This window comes from Rhinolophus sinicus, linkage group LG12, assembly GCF_036562045.2.
Source record: "Rhinolophus sinicus isolate RSC01 linkage group LG12, ASM3656204v1, whole genome shotgun sequence".
In the NCBI taxonomy this organism is placed as follows: Eukaryota; Metazoa; Chordata; class Mammalia; order Chiroptera; family Rhinolophidae; genus Rhinolophus; species Rhinolophus sinicus.
The window spans coordinates 59,423,784-59,451,376 of NC_133761.1; the positions used below are offsets into that span (position 1 = coordinate 59,423,784).

Here is a 27,593-nt window from a genome sequence, read left to right on the forward strand (position 1 = left end):
CTTCACTTTCTTTCCTTACTTATCAGAGTCATTGGGTTGATTATCTTAATTACTCGTGTCCCTAACATCTGCTGTTCTGCCATATCCACCCGGCCATACCCCAAACCAGAACCCATTCAACTATGCAGTACAGCTTAGTGGTTAATTAATGAAATCTGAAATTCCCAACTCCACCTCTTATTACCTCTATGATCTCAGCCTGCATTAGTAAACCTCACTGCATCACGGTTTTCTCCTCTGAAATAGCAGAACTATCTCAACAGGTTGATAAAGCTTGAATACAGCTAAAGCAGTTTGAGTAGTGCCTAACACAAAGTTAGAACACAATAAATGCTAACTTTTTGGAGCAGCAGGCCTTACGAATGTGGGCTCTGGAACTAGACCATCATGTACCAACACTGACCTTGGGCTCCTTACTAATCTCTTTGTGCCTCATCCATAAATTGGGGATGAGAACAGTCCACATATAGCACGGTATATGAGCATTAAAAGAGGAGATTCACGTAAAGCAGGTAGAAGACGTGGCTCACAGTGAGCATCCAGGAAAACGTTAGCTGTTGTTACCATCCTTATTTTGCATGCCTCAAGGCCACCGATAGCTGCTGGAATCCTCACATAACCTGGCAGACTGGCCACACTACATACTTGTGGATTTCAAACCTAGTGGGCTCGTAGTGCCACTAAACAACCCTCCTTCTCTGATTCTTCTTGGGATTATTTTAGAAGATCAACCAGAATTATGAGGTCCTGAAACATTAACTACTTCAACCTCCAACCTTCCCTACCAAAGTATCCGTATGTGATCCCACACTTATTTTACTCCTTCCTGACATAGAGGTTAAGGTCTCCTTGTACCTGGCTAAGCCCTAGGACTTCATGCTCTTCCTCATGTCCTCTACCACCTTTGCTGGGCCCATGCTTATTTAGAAATCTCCTCTCTTCCTGTATGCTCAAGCTTTCTCTCCCAGGCAGTTCTCCTGTGAACGTGCACCAGTTTACCAAGCTAAAAAACCCTTCTCCAACTCCACTTCCTTGCCAAGCCTATAAATCGAATTAATGGGAGACATATTTCTGACTCCTCATGTTTTCACTGGCCTTTCTCTTCCCTTCCTTGTATAAGGAAGGAGTGAGTTCTCGGTTTGGTACCTCAAAAAAGGAGCCAGTCCAGCCTGGTTTAGCCCCTTTCTTCCACATCTTGAAAGTTGGCCTGTTTAGAGGAAGTAAATATCCTATGCTCCTCTTGCTTTAAGATTCATAAGGACAGACCCGTTTTTTCTGCTTAGCCCTGACGATTCCATAACAGTGCTTTAGCACATATCACATCTCACTTCTACTGTATTTTCGCATCTCAGATGGTGTGCAATATATCAATAAATATAGTTTGTTTTATCACTTGGGACCCCAAGCCAGTTCTCTCACTCACATGAGTACTTATTAATTAAAAGATACATCACTAGTTAAACCAGGACTGAGATGTCAAAGACATTTGCTTTCTCCTAGATATCTCTTCATCTCAAAGAAATTGATCACAAAACAACGTGTAACTCAGTGTTGAGTAGGATTTGCACTGTATCAGAATTTCAGCTGATTCTGCAAAGATGGAAATAGGTTAATTGATAACCAGTGTTCAGCCTAACTCCTCTCTTCATGGCTCTTTTCACAACAACACAAACACACTGCCTAAGAGCTCAACCAGAAGTGTCCATACGGGTAGGCTTGCCTTCCTGTGAGAGGGCCCTGCATCTTAGCCGTCCACTTCTCACCTGACGTTAGACAGAACTGAGGAGCTAATTCACACAAGGCATTAACGGCCAACATAGTTGCATACCTGTTTACTTCAAATAAATAGAAACTTGAGGATATGATGTCAGCCATCTTCCAGGAAATTATTCTTGAGATAGGACCTTTCTCAGCTCCCTTCCAACTATAACCATAAAGGGAAAGCCTGGTTTTGGCAGTAGCTGAGTCTGAGCTTGAATTTCAGCTCCACACTATCTAGTCGTGTAAGCTGGTTTAATACAGGACACAGAGAGTCTTTAAAAATGTTAGCTTACCTTGCGCCTTTTTTTTTGTATATCAGATTTTCACTTAAGAAAACACAGAAAATATATTTTAGCATATTACAGACATCCGTTACTAAAAATTATTATAGCTTCCAAAATAACTTTCATTGATAGTTTTTATACAGCTCAAGGAACAAATAGTGAATAATTGGGATTGAAATAAAAGCTGCCTCTCTTGTTTACAATCTAAAAGTATTATAAATCAGAATTAGGATAGGCATATAAACCATTAATTATTAGTCAATCAATATTACTCATGAGCCTATTGTGGTATTAGAAATCGGGGACAGTAAGATGACTTGATTGCTCTCCTTTATGAATTAACCGACACTAGAAGGAAGTAGATGTAACTATAAGGCCAATGTCAAATGTTACATTGAGACATAGGAAGAGGAAAAAAGGAAAACTCTGCCTTGGGAGGTCAGGGAAAGCTCAACAATTTTAACGTTCAAATAAGAACTGACAGGGAAGTAAATTTGGGTATGGTTATATAAATAAGAATAAAGGTTGAAAACATTGCACCGTTTTAATGATGAGTATAAGAGTAAAACATGACCATAAATCAACTTACGTATGGAGCATAAATATAAATAATGTGAGTACACAAAAATTATATTATCTTAATGATTCACAGTTTATTTCAATGAGATAGTAAAACTGAAATTATATACATATGTACATATTTAATTTAAAAGTAAAAGAAGGCAGAATTGGAAGAAGGTGGTCAAAAGGCAAAAAATTCTAGTTATAAGATAAAGTGTTAGGGACATAATATATAATATGATGACTATAGCTATTAACACAGCTGTATGATATATATGAAAGTTGTTAAGAGACTAAATCCTAAGAGTTTTCATCAAAAGGAAATAGAGAAATAAATAAAAGATCAATGGAATATAAAGCCAAATTTCAGAGAGAAAAAAATTAAAATTCAACTTGTTAAGGAAACTAATAAACTGAGCAGAAATGCTTTACATTATATAAGCACCTTGAAAATGTAACATTTTTCTAACCTACGAAAAATTACATCTACTGAGACAAGTAGCTTATTTATTTGGGGCTTAAGAGATATTCACAGATTAAGATTTAAGGACATAATCTTTCCCTTTCTTCTCTTTTGCACACTTTCCTTCCATTCTCTCATCTTTTACTTTACTCTCTGCTGTGACACTGTGTGGGTGACGTACCTCATTCCCTCGTGACATACTTCCAACTGTCAAAAGATGCAGTAACATTATTTGACAAGAGTATTAGTTTAACAGAAATCTGCCCCTTTAGACTAAAATGCTTAAAATCACGTTCACTGCACCAAAATTAAACTATTTTTGTATATTTTTTCAAAGAAAACATTGCACTTCCTCTTTAGGCTTCTTTTGTGAAAAATGACCAAACTTTCTATGTCTTTTCGAATATTTCCCTATTTTATATTGCATAAAAATCTTAAGTTCATAGATGATTTCTTGTGTTAACGATCTTAAACTCAAAAGTTAAGAAATACTGATGCTCTTAATAGTGATCTTAACTAAATCAATGGTTAAGCTACTCAAACATTGACTAAGGCAGCTGATTTGATCATTAAGGTCACAGAAGAGGTAGGATAAATCATTATCTGACAAACTTTACATCTTCATTATTTATCAGGTATTATAGCATCTAACTTATAACTGGTATCCATCCCAAATATTTTGAAGTGTCCTGAAAATAGAGAAGTACTTATAATAATAATAGGAACAAAATCTTTAAATCTACAAAACTTTTACAGCCCCAATTACTTCATCAGAGCTATTTAAAGCAATGGTATAACATCCTCGTATTTCTAAGTTTTGGATTTCATTATATTATAAATATGACTAGTGATACAAAAAGGAACCACCAAAAACTCAGTCTTCTGTAATCAATAAGAAAATTATCTGACTGATTGTAATTAACTTACAATATTAATTTTATACAAAACCAACAGAAATAAACATACACTAATTAATTTTCAATTACCTTGCATAAAATGTTTGTATACAATGCAACTTAAAATATAGTATGCTGTGGTACAAAGGGAAGTGGAGAAAGGTTTTACATTGAGGTAGGAAATGGGAACTACATTTATTATAAATTTTGTTCTAATTGTTCTCTGACTTTTGAATTTTCTATTATAACTGTATTTGAAATTTTATACATGTCTGTATTTGTGTGTGTATAAACACATTACATATAAACACACATACAGAGGGTGCAAAAAATGTATACACATTTTAAGAAAGGAAAACTGTATTAAAATTGTAATAATATATACCAATAACAAAAGATGAATACAAGTCATGTTTGATTTCTGCAATTACAAGAGGTGCTCAAAGTGGTTGCCATCAGTGTCCAGACACTTCTGATGATGGAGAACCACTGCTTGAGCAACACTGACCAAAGTGTCCACCTGTATACACTTTTTTGGCATCCCTGGTATATGTACATGTATGTATATATAGGGTATATTTAAGTACCTAATAAGAATTCTCTCTACCCCATAGCCTAATACGTTAACATTTTACCCAATTTATAGAATGAAAATAAACTGACCCACAGTTTAATGTCTGAACATAAAAACATACAATAAAAACTTAAAAATGGGAGCGGACTAAAGAAAATAAGGTACTTCAATTTTAAAGATAGGACTGTCAAAGGTGTATTTAAATGCCTGAATGTCGGATTTGATATCTGGCACACAGATGATTATTTATAGCACATTAAAATAAAAGGTAAGACTTACTTGAGCAACTTGAACAAAAACTACAGGGTTTGCACACAGTACAAAAATGTAATCCAACCAGAGGTGAAATGGACGACACTTAACCTTTGGGGCCCCTCATTCTCATAGGCCTTTTCCAAGACATAGGGAGGGACCCTGGCAATGTGCTCACATGGATTTTGGGGTAAAATTTGCAAGAGTAAGACATCAGTTAAATCCACTGTTTGTCTGACTTGTCCTCGATCACACTTGGGTTGGGTGGATCGAGAGTGGCTGTGGGCATGATGGGATCAAGCTAGGGAGAAGCTGAGATGGGCATGTATTTCATTTAGGTTAGTTGGATATCTTTATGTGGCTTTTCTGTTACTTCCAAGTATACTTAAAATTAGTTAGCAATCCCAACGCATGAAAAACTTCCAGGAATATTATTGCACCCAGTGTGCAGATTCACCACACATCATGGATGAAGGTACAGGGCCAGAGGCTTCACTGCAATATGAACCTCCTAACGTGTCTGGTCATGGAAGTACGTAGGTACAGAGAGATAAGTGGGGGTTTGAAATGTGTACAGCTGGAAGCTGGACTATGGAAAATTATTCCAAAACTCACATGTGTAAATTATACATGGCGAATTTCATCCTCATTTCCTATACAAAATGGAAGACATCCCCTTTCAAAAATATACCCAATAATGCAGCATAGGCAAATAGAAATACACTATTTCACTTTTTTATACTAATGAAAAATTTATATCAATATTCCTAGAGAAGAAAGTGAATAAACTTTCACTTCTCACTCTACAAAATATAACAAAATGACTGTCAAATAAAAGCACAAAGAATAGGAAGCCAAAATATGAAGAACAAACATTATAGAGCTGTCAGCCAGTTAATAAACCGACTATATTTTTAAATTTTGAGTCACATTGTCAGATGCTAAAATTTGTAATGTGCTTGAAATGCTTTTTTGCTCACTATACAAATATTTATCTTCTTGTACTTGTAACTTTGTCTTTCTTCTAAAAAAAGATGGATCCCAAAACTGTACAAGCTTCAGGCTCCACAACACACGAATCTACCCTGTCACACATATAGGAGAAGTTTATAGTGTGTTTTGCTAAAGAACTTTTTAAAAAATAATTTAAAAAATGTAGCATATTGAAAAGGAAAAAATATGTAAGAGAAGTAGCTAAGGCACTTTCCTACCCAAGTGGTCTCTCCTTTAATTAATTTTGATTTAATTTTTCTGTCTGTCGGCATTTTTACCTCCACTTCTTGAATGCATGGTGGTTAAATGAGGAGAAGGAGAGAAGAGCAGGAAAGGGATTCATTCATCTGGGGACACAACAAGACTTTTTTTTTTCTTTTAACCACTTCACTCTGTATTCAAAGAGTACTGACAATGGATAATAACTCCATCTCTTTTCTATATTACAGGATAATAAAAACGATAATGTTAAAGCGGGAAGAAATACAATGTAAAAGTTAATAGCTAATTCATTCTCCATGCTAGTTCAGTCCTTGGCCTTTTCTGAATAGAGACCGCCAATAGTAGCAAATTAGATGATGGTTCTGTGATGTGGACTGTTCACTGGGGACCAAGAACAAATGACCAAACTTGAAGACCTGCCTTTTAAACTATGGATCCAAATATTATAGCTCAGACCTTTATTCATTACATAATCTTCTTGAAAGAATAAATCTGCCACGCGTCCAGAGAAAAAAATGAGTATCAAACAATAGCATTTTAGTCGCCGGGAAGATGATTGCTACTTTATCGAATACTGTGGGGATAAATGTAATAAAAGTGCTTTGAGTTATTCACAGGAAGGCACCACAGAAATCTCAAGTATGTTCCAGCTTGCTTCCCTCTTTTATATGCAGACACTAGTTTTTTCTTTAATTTTATACATGCACTTACTCAGAATCAATGTTTCTTCTAAGTACTAAGCCGTTACAGAGAAAGGATGAAAAGTGAGTTCAATGAATGAGGAAAACTCAAGGAGCAGTGAGTAATAAGGACGCTGGTGTTTTCAAGAGAGATAACTGGAGAGTCATAAACCTAGGATCAAGTTCCTTCCAAGTAGACTTTATTTAGGGGAATCAGATGTAGACCGCAGATGTAGACCACTCACTCAGATTTTCACTGTGGCTGCGTTGTTCTGAGGCTGCCCCAACAGTACAGAGTTTATTCACACTAGTTATGCAACCTTGAGCAAGTTGCTGCATCTTCCACACCTGGTTTCTCTAATCTGTTAACACATAGGGCTGGAAAAGTCATCTCTCAAGAGCCCATGCTGTTCTAGCACATTCCAATGAGGGGCCTTCCATTAGCGTGAGTGCTTTCTGTTAAAATTTTCTCCATGAAAAGATTCATACAAACTATTGGGAGGTTAGCAAAAAACAATATAAGATCCTTCATCGAAAACTCCTGAATCAACCTCTCATTTTGTACTTCCATTGATTCTCAGTTTTAACTGCCAGACATCTTCAATTCCTATAGACGTTTGCCATAACTACGGGGTTGGGATTGTAAGAATTAAGAATCTGATGTTGAGAATGCTGTGTTATGTAGGAAAGAAATAAGATACATCTAGAGTGATAGAGTTAATAAATGATATTAAATAGCAGTGACCCTAAGCAAAATCACAAAATGACAAGTTTCTTCTCTTGTATGTTCCCCTAATTTTCTTTTCAGTGCCATAAATACCTAGTATTTTCCTTCCTAGATATCCCATGGAGTCAAAATGTCTCTTAGCATCCCCTGATCCCTTCATTACCAATCTTTTGCCCACTTGGCTCTTCATACTCTAGACATTGTCTCTGAGCCCTGGATGTACGTTTCTTCCCTCCTCTTATCATAACCTATTTATACCTATTAATTTTCACCAAGCTTTACTAATAAGAAGAGCTTAATGGCTGTCTCTATTCTAAAAGTGTTTTAATTTAATAGGGGACGATCAATTTGCCTTTATTTTTAAAGGCAAAATCAAAGTATTAGTGGAAACTCTCTGAGATGTAGCCCCTTTTTATGTGAGAGGCAAAAGGGAAGCTTCTGAATATCCAGAACACAACAAGCCACAAAAAGTCACCCAACTCATACATAAACAAAACCTTAGGATGAATTTTTCTAGTATATAGCATCAGACTGTATCTGGATGTTTATATTGAGGAGCAAAAAGAAGGTAAGACTGAATAGGTAGGGTAGAGTTAGATTATGGAGAGTTTTTGAAAGCTTACATTGAAAATGTTGGATTTTATCTTAAAGACAATGGGGAAACTTTGGAGGTTTATAACCTGGGTCAAAAATATAAGACAGAACAACAACAACAACAAATCCTTTTAGAGACTGTTACCATTGCTTAGGGTTCAAGGAATGGACACGATGGAATTGATTTGAAAGAAACCTGGAAGGATGAATTGAAAGAAGTTGGTGATTTGATACAGAAAATAAAAAGAGCCAAAGATTTAAAAAAATTTGGACAACAAAGAATAGTTTAGAATTGTTGATCAAAATAAAAACTGATTTGGACAAATAAAGAAAAAAATCATATAAACGAAAACAACAACAACAGAAAGCTCAGAAAGCTAAAGAAAGGAACCATGGGGATATCCCAAAGCAGGTTTCATCAAACCATGACAATCATAAATAGAATACTATTCAATACAGTAGATATAAAAGTACTATCAACAGGTGTTAATATCAAGGCATACATCCTTTGCATATATTTCACGGAAATACAAAAGAGAGACAGACACAACAAGACTGAGTGGGGGGAGAGAAAAATGGTCCAACCTAGAAACTGGGAAGGAATAAAGTTAACGTTTTGAAGTCAAAGATGTGCTTCTGCAGTAAGAATCAAGAGGTCTAAAAGTGTACTCGGAGAGTCATTACAGGGGGACATTTTCACCTCCCACTCAAGGGTCCTAGCCATTGCTGTGTTGTGCCTAAACACAATACCTTACAACAAGGCTCTCCAAAGATACATTCCAAATATACCACATACAATGAGTATACAGTGACACAGGACAAACACACAGAGGCAGGTGCACACTGAAACGCTGCCATGCTTCTATGGCTTCATCACCTCAAATTGAAAGTGAGCAATCACATATTGGGTACTTAATACCATGCGTCCCCGAAAATAAGACCTAGCCAGACAATCAGCTTTAATGCATCTTTTGGAGCAAAAATTAATATAAGACCTGGTCTTATTTTACTATAAGATAACATAACATAATATAATATCACATAATATGAGATCAGGTCTTATACTAATTTTTGCTCCAAAAGATGCATTAGAGCTGATTGTCCAGCTAGGTCTTATTTTTGGGGGAAAAGGGTATATGCAAGGCGTATAATCACCCCATTTATGATACAAGGAAGACAGAGTTGAAAGCAATAAATGCTTTGGAAGACTCACCATATTTCTTAACTTATACATTTTTTCACCTTATAAGATTTGTCTTATAAATGTGTTGTCCATATCAACAAACTACCAATTAATTTTGGGTATATCAGGTATACTTTCCATATTTAAGATTTTTTTCCTTCTGTATACAGATGTGAAATGATTTTGACAAAGAAGTAGCTGAAATCATTTGTTTCTCCCAAAAAATAAAGTAATTCAAAATAAAGTTTAATCAATATTAACCTTTTAAAGAATCATAAATAACTTGAAATTGTTCTTTCAGTGTCCACATGAAAATTTTCACTATTCACTAAAGAGATAGCGTTGGAAGCTTACTGTATAAAGGATAACATGAAAATTATTTCCAGAAAATATGTGTACAAATTTCAATTAAATTTATAAATTTTCGTTCTAGTTTTAACTTGAATATGCATAAACTATTGAATGCCCTGATTAAAGTAAATATAGTTATAATATAGTGAGTTATTAATATATTTTATATTTATTTATCCTCTATTATCAGCATATTAAAATAAAAATCAGGGTGTATGTTCACCAAGCAGGAAACGTTAATGTGTATAATTCTACATAATTACCTGTATTTCTAAACATTTCCTTTTTATGATTTGGATCTTGAGTTTCACCTTTGTATCTGTAACTTTGCTGATCTCCAGGAGGATCTCTAAAAATACCGGCGACATTTTAGAAGCTGTACCTTTTAATGAATTCAACAATAGGCCTTTGCATATATCTACCAGTAGGTGGAGCAGACAACATAATTTATTACCCAAGAGCAAGGACAAGGGAATGAAAGTCAGTTTATCTGGAATAAAATAAATCTGCAAATGAGATTTTCTTCAAAGGAAATATGTCCTATATATGTTAGATTTAGTTTGACTGGTTACTGAATCAAAATAAATAACTTTATTAAATAATCAATCTTTGCAGAAAGATAAATTAAATTTACAAATGGAGACAATGTTTGCATTTTACTTATTCAAATCAACTAAAATTAGCTTTCTTTTCATAAAACTTTTACAAGGGACAAAGATTTTTTGATGTGTTCATTTAATAATGCTGTTAAACCCAATCCTGTTTTATAGGTGATGGGGTGCATAACAAACAGTATTTTCGGGGACATATAATTGACTAATCCTATTATGTCTGTAGCAACAAATTAACCTTATTACTACTAGTAAATGGTGATTGATTATTTATGCAAATAAGTCACCAAATTCAGCTTTCTGATTGAAATAAACATATACAAAAGGTACTTTAATATGACTTGAACTTTTTAATTAATAAATCCCTGAGGGGTCTATTAATTCACTCAGTTTAATATTAGTCATTTAGTTGTGTAATTTCTCTTTGTGCTAACATATTTACTTGCATAAAGATGACATAATTAATACCCATAAAAATTAGTAATAGATTTTAGAACTATTTTAAGATATACATTGGATCTGTAATAAAAATAAGCTTAAAATTGACTTTGAACCTATGCTATCAGTATGAATATGCAGTATATCAGCATAGTTGTCCTAAAATTATGAATACATTACATAATATATGCTTTCATTTATTATCTATGACTGAGTTTATAAATACAATTTTGGCTTACAAAAATATTCACCTTTCCTGAAGAACTATTTGCATGAATTGTTTTATTTCTACTCTAGTTAAGCTATCTTAGCTATGAAAGTTGAATATAAAATTAGTATTTTACAAAATAGATCAAAATCATTTCTAAATTATTGAAATCACTAATAAAATACTGTTTCTCTCATTACTAAAATGCTATTAGAATATTCTTTTAAGCAGGTCAACAGAACATTTATGATCCTGACGTACTTCTTATAAAAATTATTTACACTTGAATATTTATTCAGTAAATTTTCAAATATCTGTACAAATTGAGACTAAAAAGTTACACAAGCCTTACAAAACAAATACTCAATTCATACTTGGTTTTTATTGTGTGCCTAACTGTATATTTAATAGAATTTCAAATCAAAACTCTTAAAACAAGCAATAAAATTAATCTGTAAACATCTAACTCAGGAATATTTTCAATATCTACAGCTTAACTTCTCCCCAATAGCCAAGTCACGCCAAGAAAATCAGTAACACTACTTAGCCTCAAGTATGGGTCTTTCATTCTATCTGAGCCTTCCTTAGGTTTGAAAAAGTAAGATTTTTTAAAAATAAAATAAACAAAATAGTAAATGGAAGCAGGAAAACTGTAAACATGAATGGTTGCTAATTTCAGTGACTACCTGTATAAGCTGTAATAGAAAGTTGTTGATTTCCTTCTACTAAAACAATTAGCATTAAACTGAAATTAAATTGAATTCTGCTCCTGTGGTTAAGCATCCTATAACATGCATTTGTATGTCCTAGTCCTAGTACAGTGACAGATAGATTGGAGTTACTCAAAAACATGTTAGTTGGAGTAATTAACTGATGGATTTTAAAGTTAAGATTTATATTCACTCTATTAAATCTTAGTGTTGCATATTCTTGCTTAGATGAAGAAAAAATATTGCATTTTTTGCTTAGGTGAAGATTGTTTATAATTATGACTTGTAATATCAGTTTTAAAATTCCACCTCTTTATATTATGATGAAAAATACTGATGTAAAGCTAATAAAGCAAATTCGGTGGCTATAAGAAATAAAACATTTGAAATTTCCAGTACTATCCTGTCAGTACAACTAATCCCCCGACCAAAGTAAACAGATGAGATTAGAGTGACAAAAAAAAAAAGTTTGCCTTGGGAATGAAAGTGTTTCCCTAGTTCAAATGGTTGTCCTTTTATCTCGTTACTTGTGATCAAATATTAAGATCATTTTAACGAAGTATACCAACTTGCCAGATCCAAATAAAAATCCCTGATATTTTTATAACATTTCTCCAAGAGAGGTTATTTGAGAACACAATCTCTGCTTTATTGCCCTCAGATCTGTGAAACCAGGTGTGAAATGGAGGGGGTTGGGATAAAGCAAAACAGTATTATAAAGTTTTATAACTACTTTTTGTTACTAACTAAAGGGAAGCTAAGGAAGGAAATGAGAAGATGAATGACCCCAACAGCTAAGACAAACAGAAGAAAATGAAAAGTGTAGAATCTTAGTTTGTTCTCCACAGGTTAACTTCTAATATGATTGCTATCATTCACTGAACGCTCTCTAGGGGAATGGCACTATTTTAAATACGTTACATTTAATCCTTATAACAGTCTTTCGAGGTGCCAAGTGAAAAGGAGGCTCAGAAAATTCACGGTAATGTCCTATTATCTTACCTTAAGTGGGAGAGCTTTTGGATGAACTCAGCTGTGTCTGAGACAAGGCCCATACTCTTTCTACTGTACCACAGCGCCTCAAAGCAATTATTTGATTGGATGCTAAGGAGTTCGGGAGACAAGCAATCACTAAACTGAAGTCTACATACATTGCTATTACCAGAAGCCAGTGTGGTACAAACACAGAAAAATGGGATAGAAACGGACAGCCTGTATTGGTTAACACAGGTATACCTAAAACACAAGGGTAATATTATCTGAAAATTCATTAAGATCCGTAGTCACAGACAACAGTTTAGTGGTGAGGGAGCAAGGGTGGTAGATGAGGGTAAAGGCAGTCAAATATATGGTGATGGAAGGAGATCTGACTCTGGTTGGTGAGCACACAATGTGATATACAGACGATGCATTATATAAATGCACACTTGAAACCTATATAATGTTACTAACTATTGTCACCCCAATAAATTTAATTTTAAAAATTAATCCATGAGTTGAGTCACATGGTCGTTAGTGAAATAATTTGTTAAACCAGGCACTTAATTTTAAAACTGAAATGAAATAAAAATAGTTAAAAAAAAACAAAAAAAACCCTAATGTATGTAAAGTACTTACAATACTCTGGCATAAAGTTAGCACCCCATGGATATTTCCAAATTAGTTGTTATTAGCAAAACAACTAATTTTCTATGGACTTTCTAAATGATTCTACTACATACTGGATGTCTAGATAACCCCAGATAAAACAGAACTAACAAATGTTTCAGTTAAACTGGATTTCACCATTTTAAAAATTGCTTTCTCACACTACACATATGTATAAACAGCACAATTAGAACTCAGATTAAGAAAGATTCAAAGTAAAGAGGGTTCAGAGTTATCAAAATAAACAACTCTACCTAAGAGTTATTATCAGGTTTAAACAATTGAAGGGTATATTTATGGCCCTCAAAATTAAAAAAAAAGAAAGAAAGAAACAAACAAACAAAGAGAAAGAAAGAAAAAAATATTTTGCTAAAAATAATTCTTGGTTTGTAATTCTGTATTTTATAAAAAGGTAGCCTACCAATCACAGAGCTAACATGTTTAGATTGCTATGAATTTTATAATAAAAAGTAAAAATACTTTGACTTTTTAGTTTAAAACTGTCTTTAAATTACTGCATAAGTATTTAGAGTCAAAAGACCTCAGTGTGAGTACCAAATCTGTTACTGCTAGTTTTGTGTCAATAAATCAGTCACAGAATTATCTCTGAGTTTCCGTTTCCTTGCCTGTTAAGTGAAGATAACTCAGCTAGAGGAATCCAGGTCAACAATAAGATAGTCATCATTATGGAAAAGCACTGCTATGTAGACTACGATGTAGAGTCTAGAGGCGCGGGAAGCCTGTATCCCAAATGTGCATGGCCACCCAGTACTTAATGTGTTTTCCAACTGGATGCCTCTGAGGATGAGTCAGCCTCGGATCTCACCGTGCACCATTGGGACTTGACTTGCCCATGTTTGAAAACATTGAAATGTGTGACTCTAGCTACAACTATGAGACTGGACTTGAAAGTACAGAAGAAAAAAATCAAAAACCCAGAAACTGCTAGTTTCCTGCCCAAAGCTCAAGCGATAAACCCAACTCAACACTCAACTTCATGCGTTTTAGCCGTCTCTCTCTTTGTGAGCAGAATATTCTACACGTAACGTATTTTTTCTTAGCAACCTGTGCAGTACTCCGAATCCCACATTTATGTGTCTGTGTAAAGATGTAACTGCCGAGGGACTTTTGTTAAAAGCTATACCTTGAAAACGTGCATCAAAATTTGGAAGAGGTGCAAGAATGGTTTTAATCTCAACACGAGCTCAATTAAAAGAGAAAACCTGAAAACTGCCTCAGCAGAATAACTTGTTGGTTCTTGCTCAGGTCACAACACAACAGAAAGCCACTCAGACTGGGTTGGGAAAGCGAGGCTGTGCCCTTCGTGTTGTGTTGTCACAGTGGCAGATACACGGCTGACTTGGACCCTTCTGCCAGCATCGCAGCAGCTGCCTCTAGGAAGCTGCTGTGACAGACGAGTCACGGTGTCTGCGTGCACCGACACAGAAGCACGAAATTGAACTCGAAGTAGTGTCTTTGTGATATCTTTTCAACAAGTCATGTCCTATTCAGCCTGCTAGTTTATCTCTGTCAGGCTAGGGGCCCCAGTGGCTCGTGGGAGCTGTCAGGGACAGGTAGACCAACCTGCTTTGTGCTGAGGAGGTAATGCATCTTTCGGGCTTGGTAATCTCTTTTCTTCTCTTCCCTTTCGAGGTCGGCCTTCTTCTCTTCTCTCTCTTTCATATCTGCAAACTCCTCCAGGGCCGCCCTGCATCCGAAGTCGGCCGTTATTTATGATACTACAAAATCTGCTTACATTTTAATTCTTTCGCTAATGATAATCAAGGAAGTTTTTGAGGGGCAACCATCGTCCACATCCATCAAAATCAGCGGTGTAATCTATCTTACCTGTACATTCCTGCAATCTTTAAAAAGCACCTAAAGTGATTATTTTCCAGTGGTTAAATTTTTAGAACCAAATAACTATATATTATAAGTAAGTCAATAAGTATAATGGAACAAATACACCAAATGTAACATGATTGCTGTATTAATTTCTTTGGCTGAAGATAAACCATTTTGGACATACTTAAATATCCCAAGAAAACATTTGACCTACTGATTTCCTTCAAGTTTTGACTTTGTTTTTGCAACTCTCTTATCATTTATTTTGCATACTAACTAATGAGCTAATTTTAAAAGTGTGATGGGCTTTTATACATATGCTTCATTTATTATAAGTTTACTTCTGTTAACAGTACAAGTAATATCAACATGATTACATATATTTACCTGCACTTGAAAGGTTGACATTTTGTCCAATTATATAAATAATGAGAATAAAAACTAAATTAGGTGAACAAGTTCATGTCATTCTGAATATAATAAAGTCCATTAAAATAATGAGATTTTTTCACCATTTATGTGTGTGTATCTATACATTTAAACACAAAATAAGATTTCAAAATATACTATGTAAAAAAAATACCTGCTAAATAGAATGCTGTCAAATATGAAAAAAACAAATTCTTTATTTTAATAGAACAGATACAATTTAACTATTCATCTTAAAATATGTTTTGAAACTGTACTTTATTCTTTTTAAAAACTAGATATGTAACTTAGTGTCTAGTTCTATAAGTAAAATATTAAGTACATCATCTGGGTATTCACCTCAAAGATATCAGGGTAAGTAGAGAGGAAACTTCTAAAAATAAGAGGAGATTCTCCTTTCTACTTCAATGTCTAGAAATATTTTTGTTGCGATTTCCTGTTAGAAGCGACTGATTCAATACTTCATACAAGGTTACTCATGAAACACACTGACGTTTAAAAATCACCGTGCTAGACCAGTGCAGCACTGCAATTTTTTTCAACATAAGATTAAATTGCAAAATAAATGAATTACTTAAAGTGGCATGGCCCTCATTTTCCCACCCTTCTCTTGAAAATTGCTTATTAATGTGAAAAAAGGAGTCAGAAAATAGCCTGTTTTACCTTATGCATAGTATTTTGGGGGCTTCTGCGCCCACAGAGCTGGGCTAACTGCACATTTAGATTGCGTTGGTAAGCTGGTACAATGACCTTTCCGACCTGTATCTCAAGGCTATTATTAATTGCTAAGTAACCTGGAAAAGCCAAACAAATTTGTTTCCATTGAAAGGATCTCTATCTGTGTCTGAGAATTTGTTCTGTACCAAACAAACCTCATTAACTGTGTCCATTTTTGACAAAGAACCAGGAATTAGAGGGACTGGTGACCTTTCTTTGTCCTTAAGGTACAAATTTCAAGGCAGTTACATATGAATAAATGAGATTTTTTTTACAGGAAAAATATAATTGTATGTTATATAAAAAATTGAATATATTAATTTTCATCTTTACTTTTTATGTTATATAAAAAATAAGTATTTTGTCTATAATTATTCTTGTAAGTCTTTAAGATAATTTCAAATAACCAAGGGACTGCCACTAAAAGGATAATTACTGATATTCATGTATATATTTGTGATTGCTCAGAAAACTACTGTACTTACCTTTGGAATGACATAAATTTATAGAACACAAACTTCTTTGTAGATACACACACACACACATATATATATACACACATATGTGTGTGTGTATATATATACATATATATACATATATATATATATATATATATATATATATATATCTACAACAAAGTTCGTGCTCTATAAATGATTCAATGAATATGAAGAGATCTCACCTCAGAAAGAAAAAAGGCCCAATACAATGAACACATACACAAACAGGTGAGCTACAAAGAAGAACATAGGACTTGACACAAAATCAAAACTGTGAATTATTTGAAGTAGTAAAAACGGTCCATCTTCAGGATAGGGAAACGTAAAATATAAACAGTGTGTACTTGGGGAGGTTGACAAGGAAAGCTACATCTGTGAGATGTGTGAAAGAATTTCAGTTTCCAGTATACATAGAAAACACACAACAAACTCAGAAGGAACTGGGAAGCCCTAAAAATAAATCCAAGAAACTTGACAAAACACTAGAAAAGCTAATCTGGGATAATCTCCAAACACAAAACAAATAATTTAATAAATTCATACAATTAATCAATCTTTCATTCCTGATTTATGGCCATACTTGAGAATATACAGATATACTACACACCACAGATATGTCAAAGAGTGTCTGTAAAAAGATCAAGTAGGAAGAGTTGAATAAATCATTTATCCTTGATATATAAGTTTTTGTTACATCACTAGGGACAAAGATATGGCTCAGTGTAAAGCGTAAAGGTTGTAATAAAAATTATGATCTCATTAAAGATTAAATGATGGAAACCATTCTAACTAGGATTACCCACAAAATTATAAAACAGTGTCTATTTTTTATACAGGGATTTTTACATCTAGTACCTTTAAAACAGTTACATTTTTTTTCCCCAAATAATTTCAGGTTGTTTTTATTTCAGGTGTGACATTTTATTTCTAACCCCACCCCCCAAAAAAAATCCTGCGATATATATGGGATAGGTGCTACTAATCACCCTATTTTATAAATATGAAAACACATAAAGAGATAAAATGACCTACTCCGAATGACACATTAGTTAATGATAGAAATGGAATCAGAATACTTAGGTTTGTAGAGTCTCTAACTCCAGACCACACTATAACCATCCTGATACAAGAAATACTATGCAGAAGATCGTTTTTATTGACCTAACCATGCATGTTTTCTTTTATCTTATGATTCTGTTTCCTTCTATATAGTGAAAGTAACTGGGGTAATTCATAGAACCTCCTGTATCACTTTTCATATATCAAAAGCATTTTGTGATATTAGTTTAACAATAAAGTTAAAAGTTACTGAAAAATGTGTGACGCCTTGAGGTGTCATTTCAGAATGTGAGCTGTAAATCATCCACTATAATTGCCTCCAAGTGGCTATTATCATTCTTATCATCATTAGAATATGTAAATATTTTATTATCATTACAAATAACAACAGCAAAATATATTCAAATGTTAAGGCATGATCCTTTTTTTCTCTTACGGGTCTATTACATTCTACAATATATTATAGCCGTATGCATGCGTCCACTTCCTGCACTCTCTCTACTGAGCGCTGAGGTCCTGAAAGCTTATTTATTGATGTGCCCCTCCCAAAGTAGTTGGCCTGCATCTGCCAGAAACTAGGTGCCAGTATCCCTTTTAACGATTTCTCAACCAACTACATTTCATCACCTGTGATGGTTTAGTGAGGAGAGGGAAGAAGCCACAGTGAGGAGCCTCGCTGGGAAAGAAGGGGGAAACCAGGACTCTGGCTCTTAGCCTGGGGCAGTGGTTCTCAGAGTGTGGTCCCTGGAACAGCAATACCTGGGGGTCACTAGAAATGCACATTCCCAGGTCCCACAGCAGGCGGATTCAATCAGAAATTCTGGGGGTGGAACCCTGAGGCAATCACCTGCTTGCTCAAGTTTGAGAAGCACTAGATTACGCCAATGAAAACTGTCAGCTCTGTTGAGGGATCGAGATGATTCTGTTCTATTCATTAGTATGACATCACGAAGGGACGCAATTACATTCAGTTAATAATCTTAATAGACTATCACCATATTAACTAAAGCACCACGGAGGACTACGAAGAGATGGGATATGCACATCGCAATGCTTTCATAGAAGTCATAATTTTGCCAGAGAAATACAAAAAATTATATGCAAATTGTTTTAAAAGCATAAATGCCCCAAATTTCAGAGGGAACTGAGAACAATATTACACAATTTCTCAAACAAAGACAAAATGCCATCATCTGCACTCTCTTTAAAAAAACCTAATTCTAAGGGAATGGATTTCAACAATTCTCTAGAGTCCTCCCTCTGTTTTGATGGCAAAGTCAGTCATGTGTTTCTGTTGTAAGAAGCCTTCAAAATAAAAATAGCTGAATAGCGGTAGTTTCTGCTGTGGCATATTATGACATAAAAGCATTTTCAAATGTTCAATTTATTGAATGTACTTACATGTTATCTCTAATAATGGCTCCAATATATGCATATTAATCTAACCAAATAACAAGAAAATGAAAGCGAAAAGAGAAGGCTAAGTCTAAAACATAAGTAAAAATACTAACCACAAATAAAGCCAATTATATGCCTGGACTTGGTGTGTGACACCCACAAATATTTTGAGACTGGTAAAACTCTAGAACAGATTATCTGGAAGTCACTGAGTCCCAAAACATTTGCATTAGAAACAGAAGCTTCACTTTAAGTCCGTCGGACCATATAAACCACTTATTTTATCTACCTGGTCACCTAGACCCTGGAACTCTGGGACAGGTGTCACAAATCTCACCAGGGTGGCACCTGATTAACAGAAAATACAGCTTCAAATTAAGCATTCTGTTGAACATCATCAATATTCGAGCACTCAAGTTGCTCCTGAACTCCAAACCTTACTCTGAAACCTGGAGATGAGACTTTGACATGTTAGAAACATTTAGAAAACTCCTCTCATAAAAAACAAACAAACAAGCAAACAAAACGAACAACAACAAAAAATTTTTCAGTTACTTAAAAAACCTTAAAAATCCTTTGTTTGGTGCAGTATAAATCAATTTCTCTTCAAAATAGCTAAACTGCTTTAAGAGTTAATATCATAAAGAAAATCGACACTCATTTGTTTATTCAGTCAGTCAATCATAAGACTGTTTAAAATATTAAAGGAAATAAAGATGTGAAAAGCTCAGTCCCCAGGCCTTCAGGTAGCTTGCAAATGAAATAGCTGATAACTAACTGGACTAAAGACAGAAGAAGTCTACAAAGAAACAAACGCGCAGTTCTTCAGTTCAGAGAGCTCACTTCCAATTAGAGGGATCAGAAAAGTCTTTGTGTATGTGGAGACACGGGTCGGGACAATGAGCATGTTTTCACTTAAGGAGAGAGCTGGGATAGAGGAGGGTGTAATGGAATGAGGCTGGGTTACTCACAGAAACTCTCCCTCTCTGGTAGGCTTGGTCCATCAACAGCAAAGGGGGGAAATGCACGTTCGAGTAGAAGAAAGGTTTCCTAACCAAAAGTAAATGGGTTCCCTAAGGGGAATGCCAGAAAATCTGTACTCTATAGAGATTCTGAGAGTGACAATGTAAAAAAAAAAAAAAAAAAAAAAAAAAGATAATGGTTGATGTTATAAAATTACAATACCATGACTTCACTCTGATCATAAAAAGGGATCATCCAATTGCTCCATTATTTCATTTGCCTACTTTGCATGATTTTAGAAAGCAATAAGGCTCTATTCAAAGATCATTCATGAAAATCAATTTTTTTCTTCTTCAGGCTCTTTTGAATAAACTTAGTTGAAGAGAATTTTTTTGTATAGTACTCTTTCTAAAAATATGCACATAATTCGTTTTAAAATTATTTTCTTTTTAATAGCCTGGATACTTTCTGTAAAAGGAAGTACATTTTTATATGACATATATGGTGTCAAATAATTGAGAGTCACATTGAGCTAACATAGTAATAGGCATAATAACACGTATGCACATTGTGCATTATTTTCAGGAGCTCCAAGTGCTGCACAGACATTAACCCATCCTCAAGACATTACACTGAGGTTGTAAAGAGCAGGTGTTATGAACAAGGTTCCTGTTCTTCTTTGTGAAATGAAATGACATTACAGATCGTGACTCTGAGACACAGCATGCACACGGCTCCCTGCATAAAGGTAAACCAAGGCACATCATCCTCTGGCCTCTCCTTTGCGTGTCTCTGCAGCGATTCAGCTGTGCAGGATGAGGCTCAAACTACGGAAGGTTCATTTGGGGTAGGGCTCAGAGTTGAGGTACCTACACTTTCCACTTCACATGAAAAGAACTGCAAGAGCGTATTTACTTGGTGTTTCCTCAAAAATCACACCTTATCTCTCACTTAAAAGGAGTTGACTCCATTGTAAAGCGAAAATAATTGCTGCTGCTTTTGCATGCAATCCACTCAGCACGGACCAGGGACATCTCCAAACGGATCCTGAGGCTGTCACAAAGCAATACGATACCCGAGGATGATGCCAACATATTTTAAAGCAGTATATCCCATGAAACTTCACAAAATTATCTAACGCATTTTAGAAAACTATTTATTGACCAGTTGTCTCACAATCAATCTTAGAAATCACTTCCATATGAATGCCAAACAGAATCCCAACCTATTTACTGTTGGCCAGGATAAGAAAAGGTTACTAGTAGAAAGAACAGAGAGAGAAACAAACTGGAGTTTTCTTCATTCTGTCCCATGTCACTCCTGAGAGAGGAAACAGATTAGAAAGGAAACAAGAAGGAAAAAGCTGAAAAGCATTACAAAGGGGTTAACAAAAAGCCATTAAAAAAAAAACAAGTAATGCTTTATTAATTCACTACTTTTGCAGTATGATACTACTGCATACCTTTCCTCTTTATCACAAAATTTGTTTATTATGTACATATAAACTCTAGGAATTCCCATTGTACAATGATATTTTAACTAAGATACATGTTAACAGTTTTCCTAATGATCCACGTTTTTAAGTATTAGACAATTTAAGAATATAATGCAAGTATTCATTTTGAGTTTGCTTAATTCTTACGCTAAGAAGACACTCTGAAATATAAATCCTGTATTTCTAGGACCTCTAAGTCATCTTTTGCTCTGAAACTCCTAAAAGGAAGGAGATATAAGAGATTACATCGATCAGATTTGTGTTTCAGGAGAATCACTCAGGCAGCAGTAGAAGGATAGATGAGGAATGAGAACAGAGAACTAAGAAAAGAAATGATAGGTTTGGGGAAATAATTATTTTATACATAAACATGCTTAGCTTGAGGTGTCTGTGGGTGTCCAAGTGACAATGTTAGCTGGCATTTGAATAGATGGTTATAATAATCACAAGAGAAGTTCTGGGATAGAAAATACTCAAATTGGTGAATCATTCGAACACAATTGGTAGCAGAAATCACAGAAGTGGAAGAGATTGTCCATAGCATGTAGAGTGAAAAAGCAAGTGCATTAAACAGAGAATACTGATACTTAGGTCCGGCAAATAAAAGAGAGTACACAAAGGAAACGGTGACAAAACCATTTTCTAAGTAGAAACCAGGAGAGAGTGACGTCTGAGAACTCAAGTTACAAGAGAGATTAGACAAGAAAATGATCAACACTGTCATATGCTTCAGAGGCCAGAGAAGGTCAAGGCCAAACAGTCCACTGGAATTATAAGTTTTTTTAGTACTATTTACATTTTCTCCATACACTTTCACAATAACTTAAACAGATCTTCAAGTATGACTAAAAAGTTTGTATATTAGTAACATATCCCGTACCTGAATCTGATTTCCATTCTATATCTCAATCAGCAAGATTAAAAGTGGCATTACCAGTCCTTATCACAGAATTTAAAAGGGGAGAAAAAGGAACGCCTTTTCATCTATCACATATCACAAGATCAGCGAGGCCAAGTGAGAGCTAAGAACTTCTAAACCTCCATTCCGCCAAGTTGGACAACCACAGGCTAAGTCCACGAACCCACATATTTCAGGCCTGGCTTTTAAATTAGTAACCATTTAAACCTACACTCTGGCATTTAAAAAAAACAAAAAACAAAAAACATTGCCAGATTGAGAGAGAGAGAGAAAGAGAGAGAAAGACTTGAAATTCAGACAAGCTTTTTTCTGTTTTAAAAGTTTACAGAAGTCACTGTTCAGTGACTTATTTAGTGTCTCCTATTGAAGATTCATACGTGAAATATATTTTAGAATCAGTGTTAGGAAAAGCTGTTTATTGGCATACGCAGTGATGTTTTCTCCATTTTGACAATGGGACGCCCTTAACTACCCACATCCCCTGATCCATCACACCATTAGTGTTATCAGTCTGTATTTTCCTTCACTGTGGTCCCTATTTCCCTTACCCTTTTCTTATCTATCTTTTCCTAAACTGCTTGAAATTCATTGTGTAAAGAGTTAAATTTGAAAAAAAATTAATATACAGGTGAAGTAATTATACCCAGTGTAATAAGATTTTCCCTTCTATTAATTCTATCTTGGAAATGAAGCTTTTTCCCTCCCTACTTTGTACATACTTTGCTTTTAAAACGTTTTGAAATAGCAAATTGTTAAAGGTAGTGCATTGCTAAAAATACCGTAAGTGGAAAGGCTGTGATCAAACAGTTGACATCATTCCATATTTTAAAGTGACTGTATGGACTATGGCATTAAATTTCTAATTATGGATGCTACAGACTGTTTGTAAAGCAAAGAACATGCACTGTATTTTAAGTTAGACACTCTAGTATGTTATCATCTAAATTCCACCAAATTAATTGCTATACTTATTGTATCTTCATATTCACAATGATTCCATAGACAAAAGTCACATGTGATAGTTAACATTACAGACCAACGTGGCTCTTGAAAACGAAAATGCGATTTTCTTTACGTCTTAGGGAGCCCTTACTAAAAGAGCCTGTCGTCTAGATATAATCAGATAAAGCCAAACTGAGATCGTTTAGTCGGCTGACATCAGAATATTATATTTTTAAATGAGGTTTATTGAAATGTTATCTTTAGGTAATCGTATTTATTCTCCCTGTTTACACACTATCTCTGTGCTCTACTTACGTCCTTGAAATCGGGAACGGGGACACCACAGTATGAAAAAGTGGCCTGGCTGCTGGAGTTCATAAATTTTGTTCAGCTTTGGATGAGTTCAAAGACTTGCCATGTAAGAAAAGCCTTACAGAGGGAATTTATCTGATTATGGCAGTAATAATTACCCAGCTGTTTATTGCAGATAGAGAAATAATTCATGCAGGCAATAGGCCGTGGTGGCAATGACACTGTGCATTTAGTAAATATGCAAACTGTTCACTTCTAATTAACCAAGCTAGAGGATGCCCTTATTAAACGTATAAACTAAAAGTGCCTTCCTGACAAGTGATGAATTGTTACATCGCACAAACTCTTGCCACAGAATTATTGCAGTGAACTTGGGGCTTAACTTCATTAAGAGATCTTGTGGGATAGTTAAATGAGGATGGACAGCATAACGAGGCTTCCCTGACAGCCAATGATAGCTCAGAGCTTAATGGAACTGCACCTTTCCTTCTGCCCTGCCTAACTGTTCAGATTCTCGATAGAGAGATAGACTGTGAAAGTGTGAAGTCCATTTGAGTTCAAATAATAAATATAAATGAAATACCATGACAGCCCACTGACGGAGGCTACCTGACAGTTTACCTACCAAATGAATCTACAAAACAGCCACTTTCTTAGGATTCCAATATCATGCACGTATCAAAAGTGGAAAATCTATCACTCCTTAACTTAAAATGATTTGTTGAATAAAAACAAATGGTCTTATTGACTAGCAGTATAATATCTTTCCAAAAGTACATGAATGGGTTTTATAAAAGAAAATTAGTATAATACAGAAATTACTCTGAATATTGACTCTGACTGAGTTCCATTTAAGTTCACCACGTAATTAGAAATAGTTCATTGTCTATATTCCTTTGCTTAGCCTTACTTCAAGATAACTATTCATTCTTTACCAAACATCTATACAGGCATTTCTATCCCAGTTAAGGATCTTATGGAAAATACTACTTCGAGGGAAGCCCTAACATAACAAAGCAAAACTAAAATATTTCCATCTAAATTGTAGAATGGGTAATAATACCTACTTCACAAGACTGTTGTGAAAATTGAAGGTTATAATGAGAATAAAGAGCTTAGCACAATACTTGGTATACAGTAAGTGTTCAATGCATATTAACAATTTATAATGTGCTTCTGTGACAATAGCTCTATTTGATTAAAAGATTAATTCCTTGTGTTTTCAATGGGAGGATCACTCTGAGGTTTGTTAAGACTCTACATTTGTTCTTTTATCTACATCGCACAGCCTCTGAGAATATAAAATGTGTGAATTGGCATTTTGGGTAATATCAGAATATTATTGTAAATGTTTGCTTAATTACAAACCTACTGTAAAACACGAAATGATATATAAAAGTATTATAGATTCTAAGAGAATCAGACTTTGCCACTATTGAAAGTCTAATATAGTACTCCCAAATTTATAATCTATAACCTAATTAATGAATATTTAGGTACTATGAAAGAATATATGACCCCATCTTCAAAAAAAATTATGCATTCATATAGTTATATACAAGTGTTTTTTTGTTGTTGTTTTGTTTTTATTGGGGAAGAGGAACAGGACTTTATTGGGGAACAGTGTGTACTTCCAGGACTTTTTTCCAAGTCAAGTTGTTGTCCTTTCAGTCTTAGTTGTGGAGGGTGCAGCTCAGCTCCAGGTCCAGTTGCTGTTGCTAGTTGCAGGGGGCGCAGCCCACCATCCCTTGCGGGAGTCGAGGAATCGAACTGGCAACCTTGTGGTTGACAGCCTGCGCTCCAACCAACTGAGCCATCCGGGAGGCAGCTCAGCTCAAGGTGCCGTGTTCAATCTTAGTTGCAGGGGGCGCTGCCCACCATCCCTTGTGGGACTTGAGGAATTGAACTGGCAACCTTGTGGTTGAGAGCCCACTGGCCCGTGTGGGAATCGAACCGGCAGCCTTCGGAGTTAGGAGCATGAAGCTCTAACCGCATGAGCCACCGGGCTAGGCCTACAGTTTTTTAAATGAACACTTTAGATCAAGAACTGCAGCCAAAGATATCAATATTATTATGAAGATAAAACTTCCATATCTTAATGAGAGAATACTATAATCAAGCATCAAAATAAAACGTTTAATTAAGAAAGGAGCCATGTCTACGAATAATCCAAAAACAAAAAAGCTTTATAAATGCAATACAACTTAGACTCCACACTTTGAAGAAAGGTTAAGATTTAAAAAAGTAAAGAAATGACACTCATTTTTAAGGAAAGCATAACCATAATAGCTAATATTGAGTTCTTACTAAAATAATTATGTGTGGATTTCTAGTAAGATAGTGAATGTGTGCTCTTTTGACTACACTTCCTTTCTCAAATCAGCCAAATGAACAAAAAGGACAAAAATATGGGGAAAGACAAGGAGCATTCACAACCCCCATCATAAATTAGAAATTGAATGGACGAAGCGCATCTGTCATATTCAATTAAATTTCAACCACAAGCATAGGGTATTTTCCTTATTCACAGAATCTGTGCAGCATGAGGAAAATAACTGAGTAAGTTTGAAGAACCTAATAAGAAGGGCAGACAAGAGGGATGAAGGCTGGGGGGGGTGGGGATGCAGGCCTGAAGAAAGAAGAGAGTGTCCAAGTGAGGTGAGGACAGAGTAACCTGTGCCCTGACCTCTAAACTCCAGGCCAAGCCATTGGAAGCCGAGAGAAATGGTTAATAAATTGAGAGGGCTGCTGGGATCCTGGGGGGCACCCGTCACGCAAGGCAGCCCAGGACAGTAAAAATCGGCCAGGACGGTAAAGAGGATCAAACAGTGTAGAGAGGGTTTGCTTCGCACTCACAAGTCTTCCTTGGCTCCTGAATCACATACAAGGTCCGAGGAGTTTGTGTACAACCTTTTCGGGACAATAAAGATCTAAGTGGAGAGCCAGGGGTCAAGAGATGATGCAGAGTCTGGTGAGCTAAGCGGAACCACCAGACCTAAATCAAGCTGAGACTGAGGTCTGAGACCAGTTACATCAAATGCGAGTCTTAGGGCCAGAGGCCCGCAGAACTAGAAATATGCTGCTAACCACAGAGCTGCAGGCACCAGCCACTGTTACCAAAGCATGTCAGGGCTCCCTCTTAACCACCAGGGCCACGGTGGAACATAAGCCCTTTCCACTCACAGAAAACATCTCAGAGACGAGGAGGGAGAACTTCATTTTCAAAAGAAATGATGAAAAAGACTGACTTGTTTTAAAAGATTATTTACTCCATTGGGCCAAAGTGGACTGATTATTTCGTTCCTTGCCCTCTCCCACCCCAAGGCTGGCAGGATGGAATGGAGTTGAAGATTCCATAGAGAATATTCAAGTCAAAGGAATGAAGACTTGTTGTGTGTCACTGTAGAGTCGGCAGATGTTCTTTCATATAGGCAGGAGCAGCTTTGAGTTTATCCTTACATCTCGGAGGTCTCATCTTTTCCTGTATCCTGGCCAGGAAACTATTTACAATGTTGATAAAGCTCTTTGATGCTTAGATTTCATCACGAGGATGGTTGGTCTGAAATACTTAGCCATCATCAGACAAGATAACATCCCTAATGTGATGTTTGTCTTGGGCTTACCGATCAGGGCCTGGGGTAGATCTCCAGCTAAGGGCCTAAACCTCACAACCACTGCTTATAACCACATCAGTTTGGGGTAGGGAAATGGGTTTTCCAATGCCACGAGGTTCCAAATTATGACTCTCATTAAGTATACACACATCCCTTAGCAAAGCACGATTACCTCCCATCTCTGCTTACAGACTGGCTACTTCTAGTCCAAATCCAAGTCCATCTAGTATTTCTCGCAGAAATCT

General features: G+C 35.5%; 1 protein-coding gene across 1 annotated transcript in view; it reads right to left on the minus strand.

The window, feature by feature from the left end:
• Positions 1-27,593, minus strand: part of SPATA17 (spermatogenesis associated 17) — a 125,140-nt gene that overhangs the window by 65,527 nt on the left and 32,020 nt on the right. The window contains exon 6 of the mRNA XM_019739978.2: positions 14,740-14,863. Within this exon, the coding sequence (XP_019595537.2) occupies positions 14,740-14,863 (124 nt within the window). The remainder of the gene's footprint in view (positions 1-14,739; positions 14,864-27,593) is intronic.